Genomic DNA, 16,093 nt, shown 5'->3' with positions numbered 1-16,093 from the left:
GCCAGGACTCTCCTCTTCGGGTTCTTGGGGATGTTGCTAACTCCGGGTCTGATAACAGGCACCACACCCGCAGTAGACGTGCTCGGTGTGAGGTCTCGCAGCAAGCTATCAAATACGGCGCATTTCTCGGCTTTTAAAAAACGCTATGCGTCGCCAGGTGTTTCATCAGATTTGAGGTGTTACCTCCTTTGACAGTATCACAGTATCAGCTTAAAGCACTTGTTGCTGCTGAGTTTGCATCTTTTGCTGTGAAGTACAGCCAGACTTTGACCGCTTCACCTTGGGCATTTTTAATCTGTAGCTCTGCTCTAAAAGAATGTACGTACCTGGCCCCGCCTACTATCCTCGGAAACGTAAAATGATTGGCTAGAATCCAAAGTGTATCACAGCTCAGGAAAAAAAAAGCACCGAAATGTGCGCTGCTTTTCAGTCTGGTTACTACCGTTTATGACAGATCGGATACCGGTGCCCATCCCTAGCCCTGACCATTTGAGTTTGTTGCTCAGTGGGATCGTACTCACGTATCTGCTGGATCCATCATAGTCGCATCGTTCAATCTTGCCAAGGGTGCCATCTGAGAAGTAGAGCTTCTCTGCTTTGTGGTCAATGGTCAGTCCATTGGGCGTTAAGATGTCAGAGCTGATGACGATCCTTATGTTTTTGCCAGTTAAGGTGGATCTCATGATGCTTGGCCTCTGCTCATTCCAGTTGGTCCAAAACATCAGGCTGAAAGATATGAAACACAAAACCAAACGAAGCTTTTTAACATCAGCAAGCAAACCTCAGTGTTCTCTTCCACAATTAAAAACAGTGGAGTAATTTCATCAGGGACTTCCTCCCTCTCCAAAAGATGCACTACCTCTCACACTCATTTAAAAATTCACACCACCTCAGCAAGAACGCAAAACAAATGTGTCACCTGAAGCTTCAGACGGGCTTAGAAATAACAGCTTTTTATAGAAGGTGGTGTAGAAGACTGTGCTGCAGAGGATCTGATGCCGTGCACAGACACGTGTACAGGACAAACCCTCTTTAGTAAATAGCTGGAGGTTTATGCAGTCGTGTCAGTCAATGATCAGCATCACTCCACAGCTGCCAAATCCTCATCAGCTTCTCCTTTTTGCCCTGAAGAGCGCAGCTCTGTTTCAATTAGATAAACTGGATTAGCATCAGAAATTCTAAGATAAAGGTCATTTATTCATGCTCTGTGATAATTAACAGTTATTTACAGGGAAGTAAATCAAAATAAATTACATATTGGTCTTTATAGGATTAGCTGTATGAGCCATGCAGCAAAGTCACAACCAGATAAAATGCTTTCAAATAGGAGAACGCGGTTTGCAAAGTCTGGCTTCTCTCTTCTCGCTGTAATGAAGTCATGGAAGTCCTCTCCAGTGCGATAATAAAGATTCAGGTCAGAAGTCACAACCAGGGGCTACTAATTAATCATCAGTGTTTGAATTCTAATTATCAGACAGTGATTCTAGAGTGGGATGGATACGGTGCCAAACTGCCAACCAAGGATAGTCTGAGGTCAAGAAATTAATTTAGTTAGTATAAAGGAGAGAGAGCTGTGCTCACTCTGTGCAGCTGTGCAGCTTTTATATGCATGAAATACAGGTTTTAAACACAACTTACAACAGAGGAGGAATAATCACACGTTACTTTTTGGAAACAGAAGATGCACCTGAATCTTTTCAAAAGCTAAGAGTTAAATAGATGAGATTTCAGTGCTGCTGCACTATGCACAAAACAACTGAAGGCTAACCCTGCTCGACGGAACGATCCGGAAGATCTGCTGCTGCAGAAACACCAGCATTCAGAGAGTTTCACCATCAGGAGGGAAAACAAGAGGAGCACCGACAACTACAGCAGCGTCAAGTAGTACCACAGTAGTACTACAGCAGTACCACAGTAGTACTACAGCAGTACCACAGCAGTACCACAGTAGTACTACAGTAGTACTACAGCAGTACCACAGTAGTACTACAGCAGTACCACAGTAGTACTACAGTAGTACCACAGCAGTACCACAGTAGTACTACAGTAGTACTACAGCAGTACCACAGTAGTACTACAGCAGTACCAAAGCAGTACTACAGTAGTACTACAGCAGTACCACAGTAGTACTACAGCAGTACCACAGCAGTACTACAGTAGTACTACAGCAGAGCAGAGGCAGCACATCAGTGTTGTAGTGCAAAGATCCAGGAAGCGACCGTTTGTGTGACCGCAGGTCTTCATGGCGAGCAGCAGCAGGCGCACTCTGTGGATTTCAGACTCTGTTTTCGGCACATCTTGGCACCATCTCAAGAGTCACCTCCATGCATAGATTTATAGACAAGAACGGGGGTCATAAAATGTGTCCTACAACTAATAGGATGGCAGTATATGGATTTTAAAACAGCAGTAATATGATCTAGTTAAAACTGGCAACAGCCTTCTGAATCAAGTGTAATTTATTTACAGACTTTCTGGAGAAACCTGAGCGCGATGCATTATAGTTGTCAGCTGTACTTCTAATGAAAATGTGTAACAGGCAGCGCTGGCATGATGGAGCAATGCATGACTGTACTAACTCACTAACCACATAACAGTTACGATTCTGTCATGACTTGCATTACAAAGGCTCTTCAATTATGATGATCGATGGATTGAAGAAAATCATCAATAATTCTTTTCCTTGAACAGTAATCAGCTGACTTCAGCTCGTGGACGTGGAAAAAGGTTCAGGTGTACTGTGATGTGGAAAAGTATCCCCCCTTCCTGATCTCTTCGTTTCCTTTGTTTGTTTTTCGTATTTGTCACACTCACACACTTGTTTCAGATCATCAACACATTATGTCGTAATCTGCTGAGAAACAAGTCGCTGGTATCTATCAGTCTGGACAAGGTTACAGAGGCTTTGTGTCTCCACTGAGCCACAGTGAGAGTCTTTATCCACACATGGAGAGAACCTGGAACAGTGCTGAAGCTTCCCGGGAGCAGCCGGCCTACCAAAATGACTCCAAGAGTCCATCAACGACTCATCCAGGAGGTCACAGAAGAACCCAGAACAGAGACCTGCAGGCCTCAGAGTTCAGGGTTCAATGATAACAAAGAGCAGAAATGACATCTAGCTGCCAAGAGCGAAACAACCAGTTATAATGTTTATTGGGTCATTACTTTTTCACATAGGCAGGTTTAATCAGCTTTTTTAAATTAATCAATGAAATTATTTATCAATAGAAAATCATATTTTTAAAACCATTATGTAAAAACTCCATTTTGTATTTACTGTTATTTTTGTCTAATATTACAATTTGTTCGCTGATCTAAAACACTGCAGCAAACAGGAAGCCAACAGGAAGCCAACAGGAAGCAAACAGGAGGCAAACAGGAGGCCAAGAGGAGGCCAACAGGAAACGAAAAGGAAGTAAACAGGAAGCCAACAGGAAGCAAACAGGAAGCCAACAGGAAACGAAAAGGAAGTAAACAAGAAGCCAACAGGAAGCAAACAGGAAGCCAACAGGAAACGAAAAGTAAGCAAACAGGAAGCCAACAGGAGGCAAACAGGAAGCCAACAGGAGGCAAACAGGAAGCAAACAGGAAGCCAACAGGAAGCAAACGTGAAGCCAACAGGAAGCAAACGTGAAGCCAACAGGAAACGAAAAGGAAGTAAACAGGAAGCCAACAGGAAGGCAACAGGAAGCAAACAGGAGGCAAACAGGAAGCCAAGAGGAGGCCAACAGGAAGCAAACAGGAAGCAAACAGGAAGCGAAAAGGAAGCAAACAGGAAGTCAACAGGAAGCAAACAGGAAGCCAACAGGAAGGGGCATGTACTTCTGAGCAGTGAGTTTATTGCACAAAAGGGCAAAACTCTGCAGAAACAGCTGCCCACTGCTCCTAATTCAACATCAGGCCTTTACAACCACCTGTAAAGATGAGTGATGTTGAAACAGAGCGCAGGCCGAGCACAGCCAGTGCTCACTGCCTGAGTCACAGCTCACAGTATTACACATAACACGTAACATAAGTAAGAGGTTATGTGTAACGCATAACTAGATGGTTGAGGTGCTGCACTGCAATAATTAAACTAGAACCGCTCACCCCCATTAAATACTCATGACTGGTTTATGTTGTTATATACGCTCTTGAACCATGAAATAGAACTGGGAGCGTGATAATGTGACTGGAATGCAGCGCGTGGCATGACAAGAGCAAAACTGTCCTTGAGAACAATCACCTTTGTGGTGATCAAACTTGGAGCACCTCAAATACCAAGCAGATAATATTCTGAGCTAAAGTCCCACATGTAAGTAACAGATGCATGAGCCAATGGTGAAAAGTGCATTATGGGAATGACGACTGACCTTTGACACTCATCCAGGGCCAGGACGTGTGGGTGGTCCTCCTCTGAAAGCGTCACCACAGCTTGCCTACTGATGGCGCCGGCTTGACTCTGGTCCACAGTTTGTCTGGTGATGGTGGATGTAGTGGAGCTGGTCCAGTACAGAGTGTCCCAACCTTTGTGGTAAGCCAGACCTTCCACTGAACCCACATCTGAAACAAGAGAAACATCAGACCACGGAGCAACAAAGTGACCTGAATGAGAGTCGGCGTTACGAGTCTGCCTTTTTATTCTAGCGAATAACTGAGTCACATGGGAAAATAATCGTAGTAGAGCAAGAGCGCCCATCTAAAACATCACATAGAGTAAAACGAAAGAAATAATCACTTTGGAGCTGGCATTCATTACGTTTATTGTTCATTTATTTATCTGTAAATGCAGATTCCAGCTATATGCCGCTGTCATCTCGGGCTCCAAACCTCAGAGTTGTCTGTTGTGTATAAATGTGTGAAAGTACTGACTTTGCTTGTAACAGATGGCAGGCTCCAATTGTGTTAGAATTGGGATCGTGTTTCTTTTCTGATTGACAGGGAAATAACTTCATGCCTCACTACACTGGACAGACAGCTATTTGTTGATGCTAAAGTCACTCAGGAACCGAATGTGTTTTCATGGCAAACCAATTTCCAAAACACAGAATATGAAAAGACCTTTGCAGTCTCTCTTGTTATTGCATGAATATGACTGACAGAGATGGAACCTCCAGAGAGACGTGATTTTCAGCAGAGAATCTGGTCATATTCATGTTTGATTACTCACTACAGTTTTCTTTTTCTACCCTTCGATTTATCGACTGAATATGACTTTCAGCGTTTCTCAATATCACTATTGTGGAGAAGTAAGGTCACAATAACTGCATTGTTGATCTAAGTTATGAAAGTGATGAGAAAGATTTTAAAAACAAACAACAGCAAAAGCACCAGCAGAAAATATCCACCCATGTGTCCATGAGCCCACTTCTCGTCAGTATATCCTGGATCCTCAACACTTGACACAGACCATATTATGGTGTGCAACATCCAAGGCACTAATGCTAGAGTGGTCAGTTTCCCTGGTAAGTCCCATACACATACCAAACACCAGCTATTGTTCTAAAGATCCAACCGTCAGGACTCAGGCTTCAGATCAGGCAAAGGTGCCCCGGAGACTGTCCAACACATAGCAGCAGGAAGTAAGGCTAGCTGGGACCGCGTACACATAGAGGCTGGGATAGTGCACACCAGCGGTCCCCAACCCCCCGGGCCACGGCCTGGTACCGGTCCATGACTCGTCTGGTACCGGGCTGTGAGAGTCGAGGCTCAGGTGTGAAGTTTATGGTTTTCAGGGTTTTTATCGTTAACTCGGTTTCCTGTGATGTAGTTGTTCGTCTTATTTTGAAAGAAATATTTCTGCGTTACCATAGCGACCCGAGAGGAGGAGGTTAGTCTCAATGTTGTTGGTGCATTTCTGGAGGACGCTGCTAATAAAGTTACACAACTACTCAGTGAATTCACGTTTATTATTATATTTACAAAATCCCACAGTTTGTGTCTCGGTCCTATCATTTTATTTTGTTGTATTTATCCGCCACACCTTAAAGGCCGGTCCGTGAAACTATTGTCTGACATTAAACCGGTCCGTGGCACATAAAGGGGGGGGGGGGGGGGGGAGCGCTGCTGTACAGAAACATCTGTGCCACATATGGACTATGTGTCTCTGATGTTCCCAAGTCCCGATAGGAGACGCCACCAAAGGTGGTCGAGAACAACAGTCCAAAGTCCCGGGGGGGCTTCAAGTTTCAGACAGATAAGCAGCTCATTGTCAGCCAACCAGGCATAGTGGCAGCTGACAAGGAGCAGAAGACTGTAGTTAATATAGACGTGCAAATCCCAGCAACATCAGAGAGAAAATAAAGGAGTACCAGGGGCTGAAGGAACAGCTGGAGCAGATGTGCAAAGTCCAACGTGGGACCAATGGTGACAGGAGCATTAGGAGCGACCGAGTTGGGAGTTCGTCTTGTAATCGGAAGGTTGCCAGTTCGAGCCCCAGCTCGGACAGTCTCGGTCGTTGTGTCCTTGGGCAAGACACTTCACCTGCCGCCTACTGGTGTTGGCCAGAGGGGCCGATGGCGCGATATGGCAGCCTCGCCTCTGTCAGTCTGCCCCAGGGCAGCTGTGGCTACAACTGTAGCTGCCTCCACCAGTGTGTGAGAGTGAATAAATAGTGGTATATAAATGCAATCCATTATTATTATTCTAACCCAAACAGTGGAAGTGCAGGTACGAGACCTCTGATGGGCTCCATCAAGAACAGCTAAGATACAAACATTAATTAAGTGAACATTAAAGTAATTCAGTTGTCAAACGATTGTCTCGTGATTTTTCCTGTCACGCTTTTGTCTGTCAGAGCCAATTCTAACTGTCTGAATGGCAAACATGTGGCCAGTATGAGTTAATCTGGCTGCACCCCAGTATATAAAAACCCATAAACCAAACTCCAGAATACTTAAGACTCTACCTGAGTCAGCCGACCACTAATTAATAGCTTGCAATAAAAGCCGTCTGGCAGCTTGGAGTTTCTCTCAAATTGTTGGCCAGGCGAGGGACTAATTAATGGGGGACACAGAGTTTAATTAGGGAAATATAGATGATTAACATCTTCACCTTTCCTCAATGACAGGATTCGGGCAGAAACTTTTAGAATAAAAGAGAAGATACTGCAGAAGTAGATCCACCGCTGCCTAAACGTGGTCCATGAAAAGAAGTATGGAGCAGGTGGATGTGCTGCTTTTAATCAACACACAAACAAACTCATTAGGAACCAGCAGGGCCACAGGATGGTATTTCTCTGTGCACTGTGGCTGCATCAAAAGAGCTTGTTTCCAGTGGTATTGTCGTGCATTATTATTATCATCACCACTTTCATTATGCATTTCACAAGTTTGAAGGTGTGAAGGACACTTACAAATCCTGACAGATGGTTCTTGGTAACGCTTGTTCATTTCTAGAAGATAAATAAATAAGCAGAAAGCTCCCTCAGCAGGAGCGCTAAAGATGGGTCGGGGGTGGGTGAGAGTGGCTCAGTAACACTGTGCCAGCCTCTCCGCGCGAGGGGGCGGTGGGAAGGTGCTGAGCTCTGCTCCCTGTCATGTTTCTCAGGTCTTTGTCTGAATTTCTACGAACATTATTGCTAAGGATTGTCTTATTGCATTGGAGTCACACTGGGTTAAATATGTACACTTGGGTTTTAAGGGGTATTTATTATTTTCTTCTTTTTTTTTGGGTTGTATGGAAGCCCCAAACGCAATTTCATTGTTCTTGACAATGACAATAAATAAATAAATACTAAATACTAAACGCCACTGAATGCCAGAGGACGCGAGCTGTGCAGAACGGAGACTTTCTGCTGCTCATCTGACTCCAGTCAGACTCCAGATCGATCCATGTTCAGTCAGTGTGCAGAAAGCTTGGAACATAGTTCATTTAACCCTTTACAGCCGATCGGAGCGGGAACGCTCTGTTATGCGTAACTATTTTTAAATCCCAGTAGCACTGCAACCACGTAAGCTAGCGCAAAAAATTTTTTTGCATATGAAACCGGAGGAGTTGTACTTACATCTTATGCCATCAGCTTGTCCTCGGTCACGGTTTCCTTCCACATATAGCTTTGCAAAAACTGCATAAAAAGCGCTTGCAGGAACAAAAACATAATATTCCAGAAACACGCTTTACCGATCTGATCAGCTGTTCAAAACACTTCCTACGTTGGAATAGACGTCAGCGCGAACTTTTGCATTTCCGCCATTACCTGCCCGAAACCGGAAGTGACGTCATTTCGCGGAAATGTAGTCTTTTTTGCGATCAGGGCCTCATGAGCCTATACTGCTCTTTTTAAAAGTTATCTTTGACTTTATGACTTTCTGTGTCGTTTCTGGGATGCTTAGGACTCATATTGCACTGTTGGAAATAGTTTATTTTGATGCACATGCTGCTTTTTTGCAAATTTGCAGTATAATATTTATTTTCGTTTTTCCTGCAGTGTATAAAAATTGGTGTATTTCAAAAATAAAACTATGAAGACACTCAAAATAATTTTCCTGTGGTGGGAAACTATTTTGTGCAACTTTTTTGTATTTAAAGTTTTGAGGGATAAGACTCTTAAATTTCTCTAACTACAAATATATGTCAAAAAATCAAAAACGATTTTCAATTTTTTTGTAGTTTATTGCACTTTTTTGCAATTTATGTAATTACTATGGACTTAATGAATACATATTATTAAAATCTGGGCTATAATGGTTGTATTGATGTATAGCAACTTGAAATGCTCCAAAAAATGGCTCCACAGCATGTAAAAATATAATATAAGCTCTGGCGGACTTGGTTCTATGGTAGGTCTTAAAGGGTTAAACCAGGCTGGTTTGGTCTTCTCAAAGGAGTAAAAGAGTAAAAAAACCGATTGAAGAAGAAATGACGTACATCAGTGCTACACTGATTTCTTAACAACCCTGCTTCCTAACTACAGGAGAAAGATGCACTATTTCCTCCAAGCAGACGGATCATCGGAGCAGCGTCGGCCACGGTGCCACTTTACAGTCAAACTACATTTTTATGGCTTGCAACCCAGCAGACAGCCAAAACAGGTACAGGTGAGGACGGATAAATTAGAGAGCGTACAAACATGCAGCTCTGTGCATAAAGTGCAAGCTTCCAGATGTCAGGCACATGAAACTGCCGACTGAAAACACACCAAGCAAAGACGCGGTGTGACAAATACGGCTAACCCACACTGCAGAAAACCACACTCTTCAACGTCTGTGGTGGACCTGCAGCTTCCCACAGAGGACTTGTTAGATGACATAAAATAACAGAAACGCTGTCAATATGGAATCCACTTACTTTCTGCGATGATGGATCTTCCTGTCCAGTCGTCGTTAATCATCTGGATATTTCCAAAATGGACATCGCTAAAAAAGATGCGGTTGGCTCCAGCTGTCTCCTGACTGTAGTCAAAGGCCAGCGTTATGACATTCTTGAAAAAAGCGGGATTTTCAAAAGGCTGCACGGGTGAGTTGAGGTCATTTTCATCAGAAAGGTGGATGCTTTTCAGGATAGTCCTTTCAGAGTAGAGTAGATAACCTTCATAGCGCTCGCAGGCAAAGCCATCCTCTGCCAAGCGCCCGTGTGCACAGGAGCAGGTCCGGCGACCGCTGCCCAGGTGGAAGCACAGCTGCTGGCAGCCTCCGTTACTTCTGGAACAGGGGTTGGTGCCTTCAAAGCACAACATGTGTTTGATTAGTCACTGGCAGCCGTTTCTGCTGTGAGCAATCACGTTTAAATTGGCCCGCCTATACAAGTCAGATGAAAATCCAATCTACGGTCTGGGAGCCACAAGTTTGCAATTCGATTGCATAAAAATCTGCGAGCATAATACGAGACAGGAAGTGAAACTGTGCGGCTATAATGTTTGAAAACGCACCTTTTTCTCTGCCTCTGGTGAAGACCGTCACATCTTTCAAATTAACCCCTAGACCGCTCCTCATGGTCTCAGCCTCACTTGGATCCGTCTTCAAGCCTCGTCGGATTGAACCGTTCGAGTGGGCCCTGAAAGTCAGGAGAGTCGGAGAAGAACAATAATAAGGTTCTCTGTGTGAGCGTGGCGGGGTGAAGGATGGGGTTGAAAACACTAAAACAAAACTCAGCACTGAGGACATGTTGTCAATAAAAATCAGAATCTACATCTAAATTCAGTTTTATTTCGCTGTCATCATCACAGACGCACCCAAACTGGAATAATCTTCCACTTGATATCCGCATGTCAGAATCCAATGAATCGTTTAAATCACTCTTTAAAACTCACCTGTTCAATGTAGCCTTTGAAGCTAATTAGTTTGGACTTCCACCTGGTCTGCATTTGTGTTGCATAACTGTAGTTGTTACTGTAACCATTACTGTATCTTCTTTTCTTTGTCTATTGTTGGAATTCGCCTGCAGCACTCGTGTGAAGCACTTTGATGTCTTTTTAAATGTGCTATAGAAATACATTTTGATTGATTTTGTTTTTAATTTCAGACCTTTGTCAAACCCTAAAACAAACACTAATACTTGTCTGGAGTATTAAAAAAAACAGGATTGCGCCTGCTGTGTAATATTTCTCCTTGGAAGCCTTGAAAGGAGGGGAAGGGCGCTGCCAGGTTACTATAAAGGCTTTGCAGGCAAATGCAAGAGTTTGCATTTGAGAAAATAACAAATTACCTGTCAGACCAGTAGATGTAAGGCCCAAACACGGCCACGGAGAACAGGTCTACGTTGGCCATTGACAGTACAATCTCCCGGCTCTCACCGGTCTCAAGGTTGATCCTCTCGATCTTATCCGTGCGTGCGTCGCACCAATATAATGTATTTTCCTGGAAGGTAATTTTAAAATGCATAACACAAACTGCAGCGCTTTGTATGGTTAAATGTTAGGCACAAGACTGTAAGGTGAGCAAGGAGACAGGTACTCTACATGATGTATTATCTGTGTGCGACTGTACCTCATAGTCTATGGAAATTCCATTGGGCCACATGATGCCCGAGCTGACCAGGGTAACCTGGTCTGATCCATCCAGGCGGGAACGGCCGATGCAGGGGTTCTGACCCCACTCGGTCCAGAACAGATATCTGCCCAGATACACCTCATTTATTATTTGAACTGTAGATTTTGAAAACATTTTTATCTTTGTTTAGGTAACATTTGCTTTGTAGGATGCTGCATATTAATGCTTAGAGCACATTTGGATACATATGCATGTTCTTATGTATTCATATAATTATCCTCCTGCTCGACAAAGCAAGCTGCCCTAAATGTCACTTTACTCTCCACCACTCTTTTAAAAGAGGTAAATTGTGGACAAGTATCTCTGAAATAGGTTGTATAATTAAAATAATGAGCGATCAGTATTATGAGGATGAACGTGAGCCACACTGGATGCTGGCAGCAGGCAGGACGGGTACAGCCTGCCATCTGCATGGCTCAGCAGAAGTCAGCACACTTGGCAACGTCGTGTCAGTAAGTGCTGCTTACTGGAGACTCTGACTGCTTTACTGTGCTGCTGTAAGTGAACATCCTTGGACATCTGAAGCTTTAGACGGATCCAAACAAGCCTGTCTGGCACACAGCAGCCACACCAGAGTCTAAGTCAGCCATTTTTTTCGCTCTGTGAATTTGATATTAACGGGTTCTGTGAGCTATGGTGGTATCACATAATAGGCTGACTGGATAAAGTGGCCACTGAGCGAATATGCGATGAGCCAGAATTGGCTTAATAAGACCTGCTTTGGTTTCTAGTTTTAGCAGCAAATGTATTTAATATATCTGCTGTTTACAGTAAGTGGTTTCTAAAAGTATAGAGACGGCACTGATTGTAGGCTAAACAAACACACGCACAGAGTCATTTCCTACCCCTTCTGTGGATGTACAGCGATGGCTCTGGGCTGATCGAGTCCTTCTGATATGACCACTGAGCGATATGCACCATTCAGGCGAGAGATTTCAATTAGATTGAAACCGTGGTCTGTCCAGTACAGGTTGCCTGTTTGGAAAGAAGCAATATTCATACATGTAATTAAAGTAGAATTCATCCTCCAGGACACAGAAGTTAAAGACACAGTTCATTAAATCTAATTCTTTGCCTGCACTTTGTCACCAAAGCCTAATGGCTTTTGGCAATTCAGAGCGCAACAATGACATCGACTCGGTGCTATAACTAGAGGCGTGGCACCTAAAGTGTGAATTTTCAACAATCGATACAAACTTGACAGCCTGTGGAAATGACTCCAGGGCTCCAGCAGTGACGGTACTAACCAGCGATCCAGTCAACAGCAATGCCTTCCACACGGCTGATGCCGGTGGTAATGACGTCCTCCCTCCAGGTCTGGTCACGTTTGGCTCGGGATATTCTGTTCAGTCCCATGTCTGTCCAGTACACAGTATCATTCCCTGCAAAATGCACCCTACGGTTAATAATAGGAGACGTGATGAAAGCGGCTGCCACAACAGTATCCGTGCCCTCAAACTAAGCAGCTCATGAAAGCACATTTTACTGTATCATGGCCCATTTCACCAGATTTTGTGTGGCACAATAAAGCATGATAGCAGAAGCGCTAACAACTCAGGCACAGGTCCTTGTTGACATGCAGCTGCTGGATGGAAAAGGCAAATGTTGGGAAAATTTTACAGGGCAGAATACGGCTCCATGCAAAACACGGTGTTGGTAAAACTGTAACGGGCCCGTTATCATTTTACGGCGCTGTTAAATAAGCTAATAAAATAGCGTGGTTTGCCTTTTTTATACCCTTGTCTTCAAGTGGATCTTTCTGCATGATTGTCAGTTAGGCTGCACAGGTTGTTAAGAGGGTAGCTGGCGTTATATGTTTAATTGCACGTTCGTATTCCCACCGCCTTTACACTCTGTTAACACAGAGATGATATATGACATAACACAGCTGCAGGGATTTCATCTGTTCTGCTCCAGCAACCTCCATTCTCTATAATGACATGTAAATGTTATGTGTGAGCTATCAACTGCTGTTCTTGGATGGGCTTAGTAATACATTTGTGTGTTCACCTGTCCAAAATAATAAAGGTGAGGACCATCATCAATCTTGTTCTGTCCTTTAGTAATATCTCATTTTATATTCAGGTTATTTCCTCTTTTCCAAAAGCCGTGGTCACACTTCAAGATTTCCAACGACCCCTGAGGTCTCTCGGATTCAGAACGAGGTTTTAGGTTTTCAAGATAGTCGAGGGATGAGTCACTGACTTGTAACTACTGTATAATGAGGGACCTGACTTGGCTTTTTCCCCGCACTCAGACTTTTTCTTAAGTCTGCGAAGGTTTGCAGTCGTCCAGGTCATAGCCGTCTGAGGCAGAGTTTCCCAAACACAGGTGTGCTGTGAGAAATGATCAGGTGTGCTGTGGGAGATTATCTGGTTCCAACTCATTAGTACTCTAAGCGATCAGCGTGAATAACGGGCAGAACAATTATTTTTCTACCACTAGAGGGCAGTACAACTACCTGCTCTAATTAAATGGGTTGCCAACTGCCAGTAAACAGAAGACGAAGAAGACAACACCGCCCATAATAGCTAATAGTAGGGGTGGGTTTTTATAATCGATTCATCGATTAAAATCGATTCTGGCTTGGATAACGTAAAATCGATTCATTAAAATCCTGAATCGATTTTTTAATATAAATTTATTTTGTCCGAAATGCCAGAATCTCTGGTGACATCTCACAAAATTTCAACAACCACCAAACAGTAAATGAGAGCAGGTACAGGGATTCTGCACATAGACTTAAACACACAGCGCGACCCGCGGATCAGAATCAGTTAGATGTCGCCTTTCTCACAGTCGGGGCTGAAAGCCGACAGCTCGCTGATCCGGGTCCGCGCTTTGTGTTCACGCCCTTTATGCGCTGATTCTAAAGCTGTTAGTTTGATCTCTCTCCAAACAATATTGACCGAATCAGCAGCAAAAGAAGATCCAAACGCTTCACATAAACATCGTCATGAATTCACTCTTTTACTGTTTTGCTTCCATTGCGATGCGCAGCTCTCTCTCTCTCCCTCTCTCCCCCCCCCTCTCTCTCGAACAGTTTCGCTTTCTTCATTATTCGCTTGCTTGTTACACAAGTCTACTGTTGCTTACAGCGCTGTCGGCCGCTGTTTTTTCCCCTTTTACATTCTTCCGAAAAGAAAACCTCATTTCTGCTGTTCAATACTGAACAAATTGAAACTTTTTAAAATTATTCAAAATGCAAAATGCTTAGCCATGTCTCTAATAAAACCGCTGTAACGTCAGAGGTAATGTTGATTAATTAATGGTTTTCTTTCGTTTTTGATGTACTGCAGAATATTTTTATAAAATCCCAGGCCAGGAAAATCACCTTCATGTTTTTCTGTGTTTTATCTTCAGCTACTTTGACACAAAGGCATCTGCTGTGATGCTCACACCTTGGATAAAGTCTTGAGAGTGTCAGCTTCCTTTTTATACATACAAAAATATGTAAATGTCCTGATCTGAATTATACTTCTGACTGTCAAAATTTCCCAGATTTAAATCGAATCGAATCGAATTAAATCGAATCGTGGATCGAATCGATTCGGGACCTTGTGAATCGGAATTGAATCGATTCTAGAAATCAGTGACGATACCCAGCCCTAGCTAATAGCCCCTATAGATAATAGGGGTGCAACGATACACAAAATTCACGGTTCGGTACTTTGGTGTCACGGTTCGATATGTTTTTCGATACAAAAAAAAATGTTCATGCTTTTTTAATTTGTCATTTATTAAAATTATAAATATATATTTTAACTCAAAAGTACAGTTTTTAAATTTAATGTTGCTGAAACAACAAAGTAATAAATAATAAATCTATCTGATGGAGGAATCCCTCATCTTTGGAAAAGAGAGTTTATTACAGAGAAATGGCTCTTTCAAAATAAAAGCTCTACTATACGCTTCTTCTGGGCTATATTCTCAGCAGCATATTAAACATATCAGGTCCCCATAAGGAGAATCCTGTGCTAACGGCTGTCTAAATGACTCGGGTAAAGTTTGTAGCATGCTGCTTGTTGTTTTTGTCTGCTTCCACTTGTCTTTGCACTAGGATGATGTCGGAGTAAATGTGCAGTCATATTCGTTGTGTTCCCACTAGTGCTGTCAGCGTTAATCTGAAATGACGTTAACGCCACAACACGGCAAATCTCCATTAACGAGCTACCGTGCGTGGGGCTGGACGGCGTCAACATGTTAACGAGCTAACTGCGCTAACACACTAGCTCCCACCCATGTAATTGAGCATTGCGTGGCACATCCAACATACTGTTTTACTTTAGTCCATGACGCGCTTACCTTCAGGGTCATACGTCACATGAAGACCAAAATAGTTCCAAAGGCCAGATCTGAATGAGGGTGGGGGAGGTTCAGTTTGCCATGTTGCAACGAGCTTAGCTTCTGTCTGGCTAGCTTGCGCTGTGCTCAGTGAATCTGCGCTCGACAGTGCAGCCTGGGCGGAGTAGTCGAGCGCAGATCCACTGAGCGCTCAACACAGACAGCATCGTCAGAAGGAAAGTTGATAAAATAAATTACAAATGTTGTATTGTTCCATACATATGCGTACCGAACCGAAAGCACTGTATCGAACGGTTCAATATCGATACGAGTATCGTTGCACCCCTACTAGATAAATATCTGAAAAGAAAAAGTAGTCAGTCCGACCTGGTCCTGGTGAAAACTCTGACCCAGGTGAAGGCCCAGCGTGAGTAGTGGTCAGAAGAAAGCAAAAAATCTATAGTGGGGACAAACCGAGCCATGTCTGCTATGTCTGGTGCGCTGGGGAAAATGATCAATATGCTTTTTGTCACATTTTTGTTTGGTGGTGTGCCATGTGATTTTTCTAATGTGAAATATGTGCCGTGGATCCAAAAGGCTGTGAAACACTGTCTATGGAGTTCAAAAAGAAGGTTCTCTAAGTTAAACTTTTACGAGTCCAGTCACCGTCTTTTCAAGCTTCTTAGAAGTTTTTCTTAATAAGAAATAAATGGATTTAATGAACCCTTTAAGACTTTAAATCTAATGGCATCACTTACTTCAGTTTCTTCACCAGGTTTGATGTTTTGGGAATTCTGAATATTTGTAAACAATTCGTTTGCACCATTTTCACATGATTCATG

At 43.2% G+C, this 16,093-nt stretch overlaps 1 protein-coding gene across 2 annotated transcripts in view; it reads right to left on the bottom strand.

Moving 5' to 3' along the window:
- Positions 1 to 16,093, bottom strand: part of lrp1bb (low density lipoprotein receptor-related protein 1Bb) — a 265,411-nt gene that overhangs the window by 71,977 nt on the left and 177,341 nt on the right. For both annotated transcript variants that reach the window (XM_085250161.1, XM_085250162.1), the window contains exons 36-43: positions 12,215 to 12,349; positions 11,813 to 11,942; positions 10,905 to 11,031; positions 10,624 to 10,775; positions 9,848 to 9,972; positions 9,268 to 9,639; positions 4,353 to 4,542; positions 522 to 726 (exon numbers count right to left, since the gene is read on the bottom strand). In XM_085250161.1, coding sequence (XP_085106287.1) covers positions 522 to 726; positions 4,353 to 4,542; positions 9,268 to 9,639; positions 9,848 to 9,972; positions 10,624 to 10,775; positions 10,905 to 11,031; positions 11,813 to 11,942; positions 12,215 to 12,349 — 1,436 coding nt within the window. The remainder of the gene's footprint in view (positions 1 to 521; positions 727 to 4,352; positions 4,543 to 9,267; positions 9,640 to 9,847; positions 9,973 to 10,623; positions 10,776 to 10,904; positions 11,032 to 11,812; positions 11,943 to 12,214; positions 12,350 to 16,093) is intronic.

The sequence above is a fragment of the Mchenga conophoros genome, linkage group LG16, assembly GCF_057382185.1.
Source record: "Mchenga conophoros isolate Kocher_MC1m ecotype Shallow Benthic linkage group LG16, M_conophoros_male_GT1.1, whole genome shotgun sequence".
NCBI classification, from domain to species: domain Eukaryota; kingdom Metazoa; phylum Chordata; class Actinopteri; order Cichliformes; family Cichlidae; genus Mchenga; species Mchenga conophoros.
Note: the sequence above shows the minus strand (reverse complement) of the source record. Positions and strands in the feature narration are given on the sequence as shown.